At 47.9% G+C, this 12,330-nt stretch overlaps 3 protein-coding genes and 2 non-coding genes across 5 annotated transcripts; 3 read left to right on the top strand and 2 right to left on the bottom strand. All coding sequences in view use genetic code 12, as the record gives it.

The window, feature by feature from the left end:
- Positions 1–5,017: 5,017 nt before the first annotated feature.
- FOB63_001372 (transcription factor domain family protein) lies at positions 5,018–7,282 on the top strand (the record flags this gene model as incomplete). The annotated part of the gene is made up of 1 exon (XM_002618523.2): positions 5,018–7,282. The coding sequence occupies one exon, from the start codon at positions 5,018–5,020 to the stop codon at positions 7,280–7,282; it is 2,265 nt and encodes a 754-aa protein (XP_002618569.2).
- A 1,169-nt stretch (positions 7,283–8,451) lies between these two features.
- FOB63_001371 (phosphopantothenoylcysteine decarboxylase complex subunit) lies at positions 8,452–9,819 on the top strand (the record flags this gene model as incomplete). Its single annotated transcript, XM_002618528.2, has 1 exon — positions 8,452–9,819. The coding sequence occupies one exon, from the start codon at positions 8,452–8,454 to the stop codon at positions 9,817–9,819; it is 1,368 nt and encodes a 455-aa protein (XP_002618574.2).
- A 70-nt stretch (positions 9,820–9,889) lies between these two features.
- Positions 9,890–10,543, bottom strand: RPL10A (60S ribosomal protein uL1; the record flags this gene model as incomplete). Its single annotated transcript, XM_002618529.2, has 1 exon — positions 9,890–10,543. The coding sequence occupies one exon, from the start codon at positions 10,541–10,543 to the stop codon at positions 9,890–9,892; it is 654 nt and encodes a 217-aa protein (XP_002618575.1).
- A 1,413-nt stretch (positions 10,544–11,956) lies between these two features.
- Positions 11,957–12,028, bottom strand: FOB63_005526. Its single transcript has one exon. It is a non-coding gene; the product is annotated as a tRNA-Phe (tRNA).
- Positions 12,029–12,133: 105 nt separating this feature from the next.
- FOB63_005552 lies at positions 12,134–12,205 on the top strand. The gene has a single exon. It is a non-coding gene; the product is annotated as a tRNA-Ala (tRNA).
- The last annotated feature ends 125 nt before the right edge of the window (positions 12,206–12,330 follow it).

Here is a 12,330-nt window from a genome sequence, read left to right as displayed (position 1 = left end):
AACAGGCCTCTGCCTCTGTGTCGATACATTGTTGTTTGGTTGCTGGCCTTCTCGCTTTCTCCGCTTTCTCCATTTTCTTCCCCTTCTTTCCACCCCAATCTTGCTCTCCCCTTTTTCCGCCCTCGCCATTCCCGTATTCGAACCACGTAAAGGTGCGAAAGCGGACCATCGGGACAAGGTTTCCATCGCTTCTTGGAAACTCCGGACGCCCAATAAAACTTCGCGTGCAGTGAGACCGGCTCAAGACACGGCTTCGGAATTCCTGGGCAAAAAGGAATCAGTAAAAAAAAATTTGAAGCAATATAGCCGCCTAGAGCGTTCGATACCGCAAAACTCGTATTGCTACTGGATATACGCCTCTTCGAAAACCCTTCCTGTTCGGCGTACATTTTTCGGTTAAGCCTAGTTTTTTCTTTTCGCCAACCCTGACGGCTGATATTGCATGATGACTAAATTTCTATTCGTCAGTGTGCGAATAGCATGCACCGAAGTTCGACGTTGTTCTAGTCTTTACAGTAGCACCATGTGTGGCTAGATCCTTTTCCTGCTTGGGCACAAGTGTGGCTACGTCGCTATCTCCTACATTCAACACTGCTAAAGGCGTCATTGGTTCATCTGTGAGACACATCGGCTCTATATTGAACATCAAGGGAACCGTTCTCATCTCTGATGCATAAATCACCCATGAGTCACATCCCGTCCTTATCGCCGCAGATCAACCCTAAACCGAAAACTGACAAGCCTGTTTGCGAATGGAAACTAGACTAAACTGCATCTCAAACGATCTTGATCGTATGACTCGTCACATTTCGTGAATAGAACAATAGACCGACGAAGTGACAGAACAGATGTCTTCTCCCAGTTTAGGAGATGGGCTCTTTCCTTTTAGACTCCTATTACTTGTACTGAATGGCTAGATAGCCAATAATGGGCCATTGTCGAAACGAAGCCCTCAATATTTGCTAGCTTTGACTATCTAGATAAACAAGGCGTGTTCTCTCGAGCAATATCTCCTTTCGACGATAAAATGAGGCGGGTTTCTCAGGCATATGGACACTTTAAATCCGAGCAGTGGAAATCAGGCCAGTACAGACTCCCTTACCAACTAGTGTGATTCTATTTCGGGCGTCTGTTCTGTAAGCTGAGGCGGCAATTGTCCTTCTGCATGCCTTATATACCACTGGTGCAATATGGTGCTTCAAAAATCGTGACCAGTAAAAAAGAAAAGTTTGGAGTATACTAGATCACAATGTTCTCTTTTGACTACTGGTGCTTTTATTCAGCATGGTTCATTCTCATCCAGCATTTGCGCCGGGTACTCTAGTTGATTGTTTTTCTGATTGACCTAGCACAAAGTAAGACATAACATAATCGGATCACCGCTCTGAGCCCTGCAGTGTTGCACGACTTGCATTGAAACACTTCAATGCACGAAAAATTGAAAAAAAAAATAAAAGGAAAATAGCGTTGCTAAGGAACAAATGGTGAAGGAAAATGTATCGTTGCACAGTGTTGCATTAGTGTTGTATAGGGCTTTCAAATGAGCAGGTTTTTGTTACAATCTATGAAAAAATCATGTGTAAAAATGTGTTTGTTGGGTATTCTCCTTTTGTTGTCCACATATGAAAGGTGCGAAGAATGTTTGAGATGAAGTACCACAAGAATGAAATCTGTGGTCGGCGACAAAGTTTGTTCACGAATCCAGATCTACTAGCTTAATTTAGGAAATAAGAACCGCTTTCCCAAATTGTGAGCGTTGGATATGCATAACAAGCTGATCTGCGTATTAAGCGGTCAGGTGGTGCATAACAAAGTGCTGGTGCATGGGCCGTTATTTTCCTGCTTCTGACGAGGTCAGGGCTCTGCACCGAAAAAGAACCTAAACGGCTCCCCAGAGACAGAAATCTACCCATGACAAAAAAAGTTACTCCTCTTGTGCCAGCCGTTTGTCGAATCTTAGGTTTTACTTTTTAAAGCTTTTCTAGTGCGTCCCGAACCAGGATCATAAATGTTATTTTAGCGCATGTTTTCTAAAGCTCCGCGTCAATTCCTTGGTATACTTCCCGGTGCATTGGCAATATGCAAGAATATTAGAAAGACCACGCCAAACATTCGGCTCTATAATTGCGCTTCTGTAGTAAACACTTGAATCATTGCGAAAATGAGCGATTCGACTAACTATGTTCAATTCTGTGGGGTCTACTTTACGGTTGGTTGATCTGTCCATGAGGAGGAAACGATTACATCTTTGAAGTGCATATGCGCTGGCCAGATCCGTTTCCCTACAGGCCTTATTTGTATGCAGTGAAAAGGAAACTCAGGCTGTTGCACGAGTATGGAGCAATGAAATATTTTCGGGGCAAGCACGATTAAAGTTTGGTCATGCATGCGCTTAATAGTGTGTTGCGGTCCTTTTTGGAGAAATTGGGCACTTCCAACGGTTTTCCAGATGGAGTACGTCCCGCATGACTCCTCCTAAAAAAAGGCGCAATGTTTTTTGTTGCCAGACGCAGGCGGGTAATGCATGCACGAGTCGCATGCAGCTGATCGCGAAAGTAGCTACAGATGCATGCTGTGTTATTTATGGTGGGGAATTCTATATTTGTACTGTATGTTTCGAAGTGCTGGCTTCTATATACCGTAGATTTTGACGAATCGCGTCCTGGCACTTCTTCATATTGCATAATCTTTCCATATAAGCGACTTTACAGATTTCGATTTGTCTTGCCTTGATACGGAGAAATGAATCCATCCGACCCTTTTTGATCCCGTAAATGCGTCATCTCTTATTGTACTTCAGCGCCCTAATAGGTCATGTCAAGTGCCTCATTACACATGCATCTTAAATTCCCTAATCGCTTTCAAACTTTCAAATATCTGCAATACCAGCCTAAACTTTCACTTGAACTGCACCTATTGTTAAATGCTTACAGCATCACATGCAGTGTTGTATCCAAACTTCACCAACAATATGCCACCATTAATCGGACCACAGGCCAAAAGTACGCCAGGCGGCTTCGGTCGTAATGTAGAGCGTGTTTATTCATGCAAAAAAGTTACTTGGCGTCAACTGTAGCCCGTGGGCAATTGTGTAGCCATCTACTCGAACGGAACTGGTTTTTCCCTCGTGTTGATGTTGAATCTGGGTCCTATCTCCGCCGCATAGTAAAGGTGGTCATCGAATTCTTCGTTTTTCTGATGAAGCAGTCCTTTATATCTTGGGTGATGATGGGCATTTTATGAGAGCATTCTTTTATTACGGTAGTCTTACTGACGCCTGAGCCACATATGATTGTTGCTTCTCCCAAAGTACATTGCCAAAGATTCAGAGGCAAATCCGCAAGTTGCTTCGAAACCAGCGAATGTAAATTTCTTTTTGCTTTGAATTTTAACATCACTCAAACATGATACATTCGAGCAGTGGAGCCGGCAAAACTCACTTCCACAAACGAAGCAAAGAAATTTCTTTAAAAATTGAATATGAAAAAAAAAAAATAAGAAATTGATTTGAAATAACACGGCAGTACGTTATGAAACAGTGGATGTTCTCGGTGGAGAAGCTAGTGCGTGACGGTAGAATATTTTTGCTGTACATGACACCACATTCACCCTATTCAATAGTAATTTTTGGGGAAGACCACCAAAGAAATCAAGGATGATTAGAGGGATTGATAGACATAATATTCTGAACTTTTTGAATTGCCGGTGCTAGCAATGAGTCTAGTAATTTCTCTATTAACTGTCGATTGCCAATAAATTATTGGTATTTATGTTCGTGATGGCCATTATCCTAGTGATCAGTCACCTCTCCATCCTTCCTTTTTCCATCTCTTGCCATCTCTTCCCATCCTCTCCCATCCTCTCCCCATCCCTCTTCATTAATCTGCTTATTTTCTTCTGCTTGATTAGTCCACAATCTGTCGTACTGGGGATTCTGTGATGGTGGAATTTTCCTTGCTCCATAACAGGCTCGGCAATTGATTTGGAATAAAAGTTTTCGAGGCTTGTAACTGTCACTTTATAGTATTGTCGTGGGAGTGTCTAGCTGCTTAGTTTGAACAGCTACGTCTTAAACATCATTGTCGGAAGTAATTCGGTACCTAAAATATTTTTTCCACTGTATTGTTGATGGGGATTAGTTATAAGCGGATGTTCTAGCCTTTGGCTTACTCACACTGCTACACAAAGTTTCGTGCTAGAAGACTTATGCTGAGAACTAAGGAAATACTCGAAGCGATGACCAAAAGAGACAAGAGGATACCAGTAAAATAAAGGGACCATAGACTGAATTCTGTTTTTCTGGGTTACAAGTGTCAAGAGGACATATGGACATATGGCCATTCTCAAACGACTGCATTTTTTCCTTGTCAGCCATTCCAGCACTTGCGTCGATCCTGCTTTCCAGCGTGACTACAAGATGGGTAGATTGCCAGGCCCGTCAAATGAGTTTGACGAGAAGCGAACTCACGAGTAAAGGAAGAAGGATGAGGGCCTGGAAAGCTGTCACAGAGTTGAGACTAGCAGGCGATAAACCCACAGAACAATGCAAACAAGCGAGAGTTGATTAGAAAAGAAAGGCGTTCGTGAAGCTACAAAACAGAGCGTCGATCATCGAAAGTTTCCAATCGCCAATCACCGAAAGACCCTGTGAAACCGCCGGACTTAAGCGCTACAAGCGAAAGCAGCTACAGGATGGAGGGCCACACGACTCCATGTCCCAGTCTTCCGGGATTTGAATTTTGACATGTGTGGTTTTTGCAAAGCTTGGCTTTCCTGTCCTTTTCTGGTCTTTTTTCTTGTGCCCGTTTCTGTTTTCGCCGGGAGGTAGTGCAAGGGCGCGCCCAAAATCATCTTTGCACCTTGTATCTTTGCACCAACCGGGCCGTCTGAGCACCCACTTCCACTCGCTTGCTGCGTTGCCTGGCCTGCCTGTCTTGCCTGTGCGCCCCTGTTCTGTTTGCTGATTGTTTCCGCGCCTGCCCTTTTTGCCTGCCCTTTTTGCCTGGCCCTGTCGTCCATGGACACAGAAATCCCTGCGCTCCGCACGCGCAAACGGCGGTTGGTTCCGCCCGAAAAACGCAAGAAGGCGGCCTTTTCGTGCGACCGGTGCAAAGTGCGCAAGATCGCGTGTATTCGCCCCGGGTCGGGCGCCTGCGCCAACTGCGCGCGGACTTCGGCGGCATGTGAGACGACGCTCCCGCGCAAGAAAAGAATCCGCGGGCCGGTGGAAAACATAGCGCTCCACTACAAGTGCTTGTACGAGCTCGTGCGGGCGCAGCACCCGGAGGTTGACGCCAACAACATCGACGCGCTCATTGGGTTGGGCGAGCTGCGCGGCGTGGCGATGCCGCGCGGCGAAAAGGACGACGAGGCGCTTGCGCTCCGCATCACGCGCGGGCGCTCCGAAAGGGTCCAGCCGGGGCCGGAGCCGGCGCAGCCGGGGCCGGCGCAGCAGGCATTGCAGTTGGCGCCATCTTTAGCGCCGCCGCCGTCTTTGGCGCAGCCTTTGTCTCAGCCTTTGGCGCCGTTGGCGCCGCCTGTTTCATCTCCGGTCGCGCCGTTCTCCGCGCCGTCCGTGCCCTACGACCCGGCGATCGCGCTCCGCAGCTTCGAGGACGAGCAGACGCTGCCCATTCTCGAACGCGTGCCGCATGTGCTTTTCGACGGCGCCGGCAACCCGCATCTCGTGGGCCCCTGGGGCTCGTCGTGGATGCTCAAGTCCTTCTTGCAAGTGGTGGCCCGCAAGGCGCGCGCCAAGATCCTGCAATGGCCCACGTTCCGCGCCATCCACCAGGCGGGGCTCATTGTGTCGCTGCAGCAGCCGGCGCTGGAGCTTGCGGACGCGCGCCTTGCCGAGTCGCCGCGGCTCGTGTCGATTGGGCGCGCGGCCGCCGACCGCTACGCCGAGCGCTTTTTCCGCCGCGTCCACCCGCGCTTTGTGTGTTTTTCTCGCGCCGACTTCGACGCGGAGCATGCGCGCTTTTGGGCGGGCGCCTCTGGTCTGGACTCTGGTCTGGCCGAGTCTGGTCTGGCCGAGTCTGGTGTGCGCGGCGAGTCTGGTCTGCGCGCGGCCGTGTGCTCGCTCTACATGGTGTGGATATTGGGCCGAATGGACGCGCAAGCGCCGACAGAAGCAGAAATAACAGAAACAGAAATAACAGAAACAGAAATAACAGAAACACCAAAAACAGAAGAAAATGACCCAAAAACAGAGCCAGCACAGTCAGAGTCGGTGTCGCTCGGGCCCCTCGCGCCGTACCTCCGCATCGTGCGCGCCTGCGTCGCCGACATCGCCCTCACGCCCACGTTGCCCGGCGTGCGCTGTCTCCTTCTTCTCGCCCTCTACATGGACAGCATCATGCGCCGCGAAACCGCCTACTCTTTGGTCGGGTTGGCCGCACGCCACGCACTCAGTCTTGGCCTCCACCGCTCGACAGGAAACGTGCCCGAGGCCCGCGTGTGGTGGACGCTATTCGTCTACGAAACGGCGCTTCTGAGCCAGATGGGCCGCGCGCCGTGCTTGGGCGCAGAAAACTGCGCCTATCCGTGGTGCAGCGACGTGGGCGACGCGGGGTTTGCGTGCGCGCACGCGGTCAAGCTCGACCTAGCGCGGGTGGCGCACGAGGCGCTTGTGGCGCGGCCCGAATCGGTGTTCGACGCGCCGCTCTCGGCGCCGGCGGTGGCGCGCTTTGCCTTGTTCGAGCGCCGCCTTTCGGCCGTGTTCTGCCCGACCGCGGGCGCGCTCCCCGAAAACTCGCTCGCGGCTTTGGACCTCGCGCTCTATTTCCACCACTGCCGCATGCTGTTGCTCGGCCCCGTAGTTTTGCACGCGGCCAACACGCCCGACTCCGTTCTGGCCGCCGCCGCAGACTTGGTCGCCCGCTGCCTCGAGCTGTGCGTGGCGGTGGCGCACATGGCGCAACCTGCCGTCGACCATGGTTTTTTCGGGCCCGTCCCCACCGCCATTTTCGCCTTGTTCCTGTCGTGCATGGGGTTGGTGCTTTTCCTTCTTGTAGACTCGGGCGCCGCGCTGTTTTCGGGCGCCGCGCTGTTTTCGGGCGCGGCGCTGTTTTCGCGCGCAGACGTTGATGCGGCGGTCGAGTGTTTGCGCGGCCTAAAAGTGCCCGAGCCAATGCGCCGGCGCCATCTCATGGCCAAGTCGCTAAAGTATAAGGACTTGTTTCTTGCCGTGTACGACCACTTGCAAGTTCAGAGCGAGCCCGGCTTTGATTTCCCCGACTGGGACAACATGTTTGGCGATTTTTTCTGGATCTTTGAGTGAGGGCTTTCATGCTGGGATGACTGGGTGGCTTATCATGCTGGGACGATTGGGTGGCTTATGTTCCTGTAATTGCAGGTTTACGTAGGCCAATTAATTTTACCCTTCACGGCAAGGCTTTTCAGATATGAGTGAAGGAGAAGAATGGACACTAAGTAGAATACAGAATACAGATTACTTGACTCGGAATACAGAACAGAATCAGAACAGAATACAGAACAGAATACAGAATAAGAAAACAGAATAAGAAAACAGAATACAGAAAAGAATACAGAATAAGAATACAGAATACAGACTACACTGCTCAAAAATCTTAGAATACCTCCACTGTGTCTATTTGAGTACAGTATCAGTGTATTCGTCTATAGAAAACTGTGGCCGTTTGGCGTTCCTAAATGAAGCTTGAGTATAATTGGTGGGGCATTTTCGTCAAAATAGCCAAGTCCCCGTAACATCTGTCAACTTAAGCGAAAAGCTGATTCTGACATGTGCAGAAAAAGTCACGGAATCTAACATGGCAGAAATCCGGAATTGGGACAGCCTTCCTTTTTAAACTGCTTTCACGTTAACTATTCACTTGAACTGCTTTCACTTTCGAATAGCTTCAACTTCATGCCACCTAAATTACCTGTAGTACTCCGAGCAATCTGTTATCTCTATGAAATCGCATGACATTCCTCTAAACGCATGCATAAAGGTCCACACCTGAATTCGACAATCAAAAAGCTCCAGAAAATCATACTGTGCCGTCAATCTTGTCTATCGACATTCCCATCGGAAGAACCGGCCGAAGGCTCGAAAGAATTCCATTTGAGTGATTTTCCCCGTCGCAGCAACAGCCTTCCGCATTGGGCAATCGACATGCGCACCAGGGATCGTCTGAAAGTTAGAAGTATCTTTTCCTACCGCTACTCTCCGTTTTTCCTTTCAATATCTGGGCCGAATCGGCTTACTTTCACCCCAGGCTTCCACATAAAGCCATTTCACCAATACAGATTCCAAACGAACATAGCAAACCTGCAAGTCGATCCCCACAGACCAGTTATTCTTGAGAAATACATTCCCGCACAAACAAACTACAAAAATCAACAACACAAACTGCTCTGCAAGTTTCTGCCCAACAACAATTGACTCCGGACCGAGATTTACCGCCAGTTTCCCCACTACACAGCATGGAAGGTTCTAGATCGCCGCCCACGTCTCCCGACGAGAGTATTCCGCCCGCAGTACAGGCCATCTCCAACTTGCGCTGTCCCTCGCCTCCACCCATCTTGTCGAACTCGCGCATCCACACGCCCATAGCCAAAGCATCCGAGCAAGGGGTGGCTGCAAAAAGCCTGCCCTCGGTGCGGGAAACGGTGCCTGCGGGCGGCGCCTTGTTACAGGAGCTCAAAGCGAAGGCTCGCTCGCCTGACACCGCCAGCGAGCCCCGCTCGGATTTGTCGGGTGCGTCGCTGCCTGAGGTGGCAGCTCCGCTCAACTACACGCTCAGCCCTCCGGCGCAAAGTGTCCATCACAAAGCTCCGTCTGTGCACGCGCATTTTTACGTAGATGAGACACAAAAGCCGGGCAAGAATGTCAACCGCTCACGTAGCGGCTCCACCTCAGCCTCTGGGTCTGAGTACCTGGCTGCTGGAGGTGTTCGTCGTGACGAGAAGATTGCACTGCCTGCGCTTGCCAGCGGTGAGCAAAACGCCAATATCGATCCGCGGTTGCCGCAAGACGATGGCAAGCTCCATGTGTTGTTTGGTGTATGTGGCGCTCTTTCGACGCTGAAGATCAAACTCATCATCCACAAGCTATTTGAAATATACACGCCAGAGAAGATTGCCATCCAGCTTGTGCTCACAAAATCTTCAGAAAACTTCATCTCGCACGAAACCTTGCACCATCTTGAAACGACGAAAAAGGTTCGTGTGTGGCGCGATGCAGACGAATGGACAACATGGAACACACGCACAGACCCTGTGTTGCATGTGGAGTTGCGTCGCTGGGCCGACATTCTCGTTGTGTGTCCCATGACTGCGAACACGCTTGCCAAGATTGCATTGGGACTTTGCGACAATCTTTTAACCAACGTGATTCGGGCATGGAACACGGCCTACCCAATCTTGGTGGCACCTGCCATGGTCAGTAATGCATACAATGCCATCACCACGAAACGGCAGTTGCGGCTCATTGCGGAGGAGATGCCGTGGATCGAAATCTTGAAGCCGGTTGAGAAGGTGGTGGGCTCGTATGGTGACATTGGTATGGGAGGCATGATGGATTGGAATGAAATCGTCAATAAAGTGGTGATGAAATTGGGTGGTTATCCTGAGGATGACGATGAGGATGACGACCTTAAGAATAATGCAAGTGATCATGCCATCGCAGACGACAACGATGACGATGATGACGATGATGATGACGATGACGACGACGACGACGACGACGATGACGATGACGATGAAGTCGACGAGGCAGACGAGGTTGTGCGTGCCAAAAAGGAGGTGCTCGATGCAGACATGGCCGCGTTGAAGTTGAATAGAGAATTGTGATTAATGTACGAAATTGGGACTACAAGAAGGCTTTGGTGTGAAGTCATGCTAAATTACTATACAAAGCAGCTTAGTAGATTCTGAAAGATGGACCCATGGTGGACTTGATGACCAAAGAGCCGACGTTTTGCCAGTTCTTCTTCAACAAGGAAACCAAGAAGTTGGAGGCCATCATGATTTGGTTAACCAAAACATCCTCCTCCATCTCAACGTGACCAACAGCGACAGCCAAACACAAGACCTTCTTCAATTGGAACTTGATGGTGGATCTGACGTCAACAACCTTTTGGTACAAGTCGTCGTTGTGAGAAACTGGGGTTGGGAACTTACCAGCCTTGGACAATTGAGGACCCAACAATCTTGGGACCTGCTTGATCAAAACTTCGGAAGCAATGAAGGCGTTGTACTTCTTGGCCAACTTCTTGATCAACTTCTTGTTCTTGTTCAACTTCTTCAAGTCGTCAACAGACATGGCGTCAACACCAACAGACTTAGCTCTGTCAACGTCGAAAGCGTCACCGAAGATACAGATGGTCATGTTTGGTCTTGGGACTTGAGGCAACTTCAAAGAACCAGAGAAACGCTTGTCTCTTTGAGGGTCGTAGTTCTTCAAACCGACTTGCAACTCAACGGTTTCCAAAAAGTTTCTCTTCTTGGTGTCGTTGGAGTAAGCCAACAACTTTTGGACATTTTCACGGACGTGAGCGTTAGTGATCTTGGACATCTTGATTCGTCTCCCAAAGGATTTGGTAAAAGTGTTGATTCGACGAGGATGAGGAGAGAAAAGAAGAGAGAAATTTTTCGCGAGAAATGGGTGCGGCGATGGGCGCTAGGGCGCGAGCCCTAACTTCATCTTTTTGGCCTTGACTGTTTATGCAGGACGTGACCATGTTTTTCCAGCTCGTTACCTTTGTGGGCTACGACAGCTATTTGAACTGGTTGGTTCCAGAATGTCTAGGTTATTGTATCTGTTCAGTTTCTGTTTGTCGGTTTGCATCTGGTTTGCATCTGGTTTGTATATGGTTTGTGTCTTCATTTCTTGTTCTGTCTTGTATTTACGTCAACCTTAAATGCTTTGTATTTCTTGATAATTTCGGGAGGCGTTTTGTCCTGCCAGCAGTACAAGATCAATGGTAGTATTGTTACGCTGTTTTTCTTTTGCTGTGTGTTTCTACTAATTTAGGTGGTTTCTGCCACTTCTGAGAATTACTGCGAAATATAGAAATGGTGTGAGTTTCTTCGATATTATTGAGCCATTTGTAACTATTGCAATTTTTAAACGAAAGGTATACAGCTACAGGTTGGAGTGTTTATTGACTGACATCAGTGTTTCCACTGAAATATCTGGAAGATCACAAAATTGATATCCTTTTATGTGCCATGTTAGGATGTCCCCTTATTCTTTTTTTGTCAGTGAGCAGATGTATATCAACTGAGGTGATTTTCACAGAATTTGAATTAGTAGTTATAAGTTACGAAGCATCTTTATTGAATCCGTAATATCTTACGCCCCTCCATATTATTTTTTATTAACAGGAACATTCCTGAGAGACCCTAACAATCATGGAAATGGCTCAGATAAAAGCCAAATAGTCCGCTAGTGTAACTTCTCTATGACGATGATAGACTCAATAATATCTCAACATCTCCCTTTACATAGCATAGATTATTTGATACTGGAACCTGAACTTTGTAAGCCTGACTTTGCTTGATCACACATTTTGGTTCTTGCGTCTTGTGAAACGTATGTGTGGTAGAAGTCCGCTTACTAGGACATCAACTTGGATTCGATGAAGCAAAATCCCTCAGTAACCAAAGAAAGACTGCGACAACCATCTCCGCTAAACTGATGCAACTACCATTTTTCTTCTTTCACCGTTCTTTGGTAGCGAATCAAACAAGTGTTCCACACAGAACAATGTACCTAATCAAAATACAGAAGCCAGTATAGTCCACAAAATACGAGATTAGAAGACCTTCGAAGCCAAACTCATTTCAGCTAAAAACTTCTGTGGACATGCCGAAATGTATTGGGATGGACCAGTGTCTACGCAAAACAGGTAAACAAAAACATCTACAAAGTCTATAGATCAGAATTGAAAATGTTTCCTCCCCCAATGATTTCCGCCCATTGAAGAAACTTCGGAAAGAATTGAACTTTCATCAGTGGCGCTTCAAGCGAACGCTCTACCATTTAAGCTACAAAGGCCTCCCAAGAGCAAGTAGAATCGAACTACTATAACATGTGTTGAAGACACGGACTTAAAGAGAAGAAAGTAGAATCTATTTAATATAAATATAGAAAATTTTACAAGGGATCATAGATTAATTGGTAAATCTTTCGCTTTGCATGCGAACAATATCGGTTCAATTCCGATTGATTCCATAAACACCATCAGCAATAGTGAATGGAGCAAATATATACTCTAAACCTTGTAATATAACAAACAAGAATACTAAGAAAGTAGTAAATATGAAACCATATAAAGTATCTTTTCAATTACCATTAAT

This window comes from Clavispora lusitaniae (assembly GCF_014636115.1).
Source record: "Clavispora lusitaniae strain FDAARGOS_655 chromosome Unknown tig00000038_pilon, whole genome shotgun sequence".
NCBI lineage: Eukaryota > Fungi > Ascomycota > Pichiomycetes > Serinales > Metschnikowiaceae > Clavispora > Clavispora lusitaniae.
The sequence above is the reverse complement of the archived record's forward strand: the minus strand, read 5'-3'. Positions and strand labels throughout refer to the sequence as shown.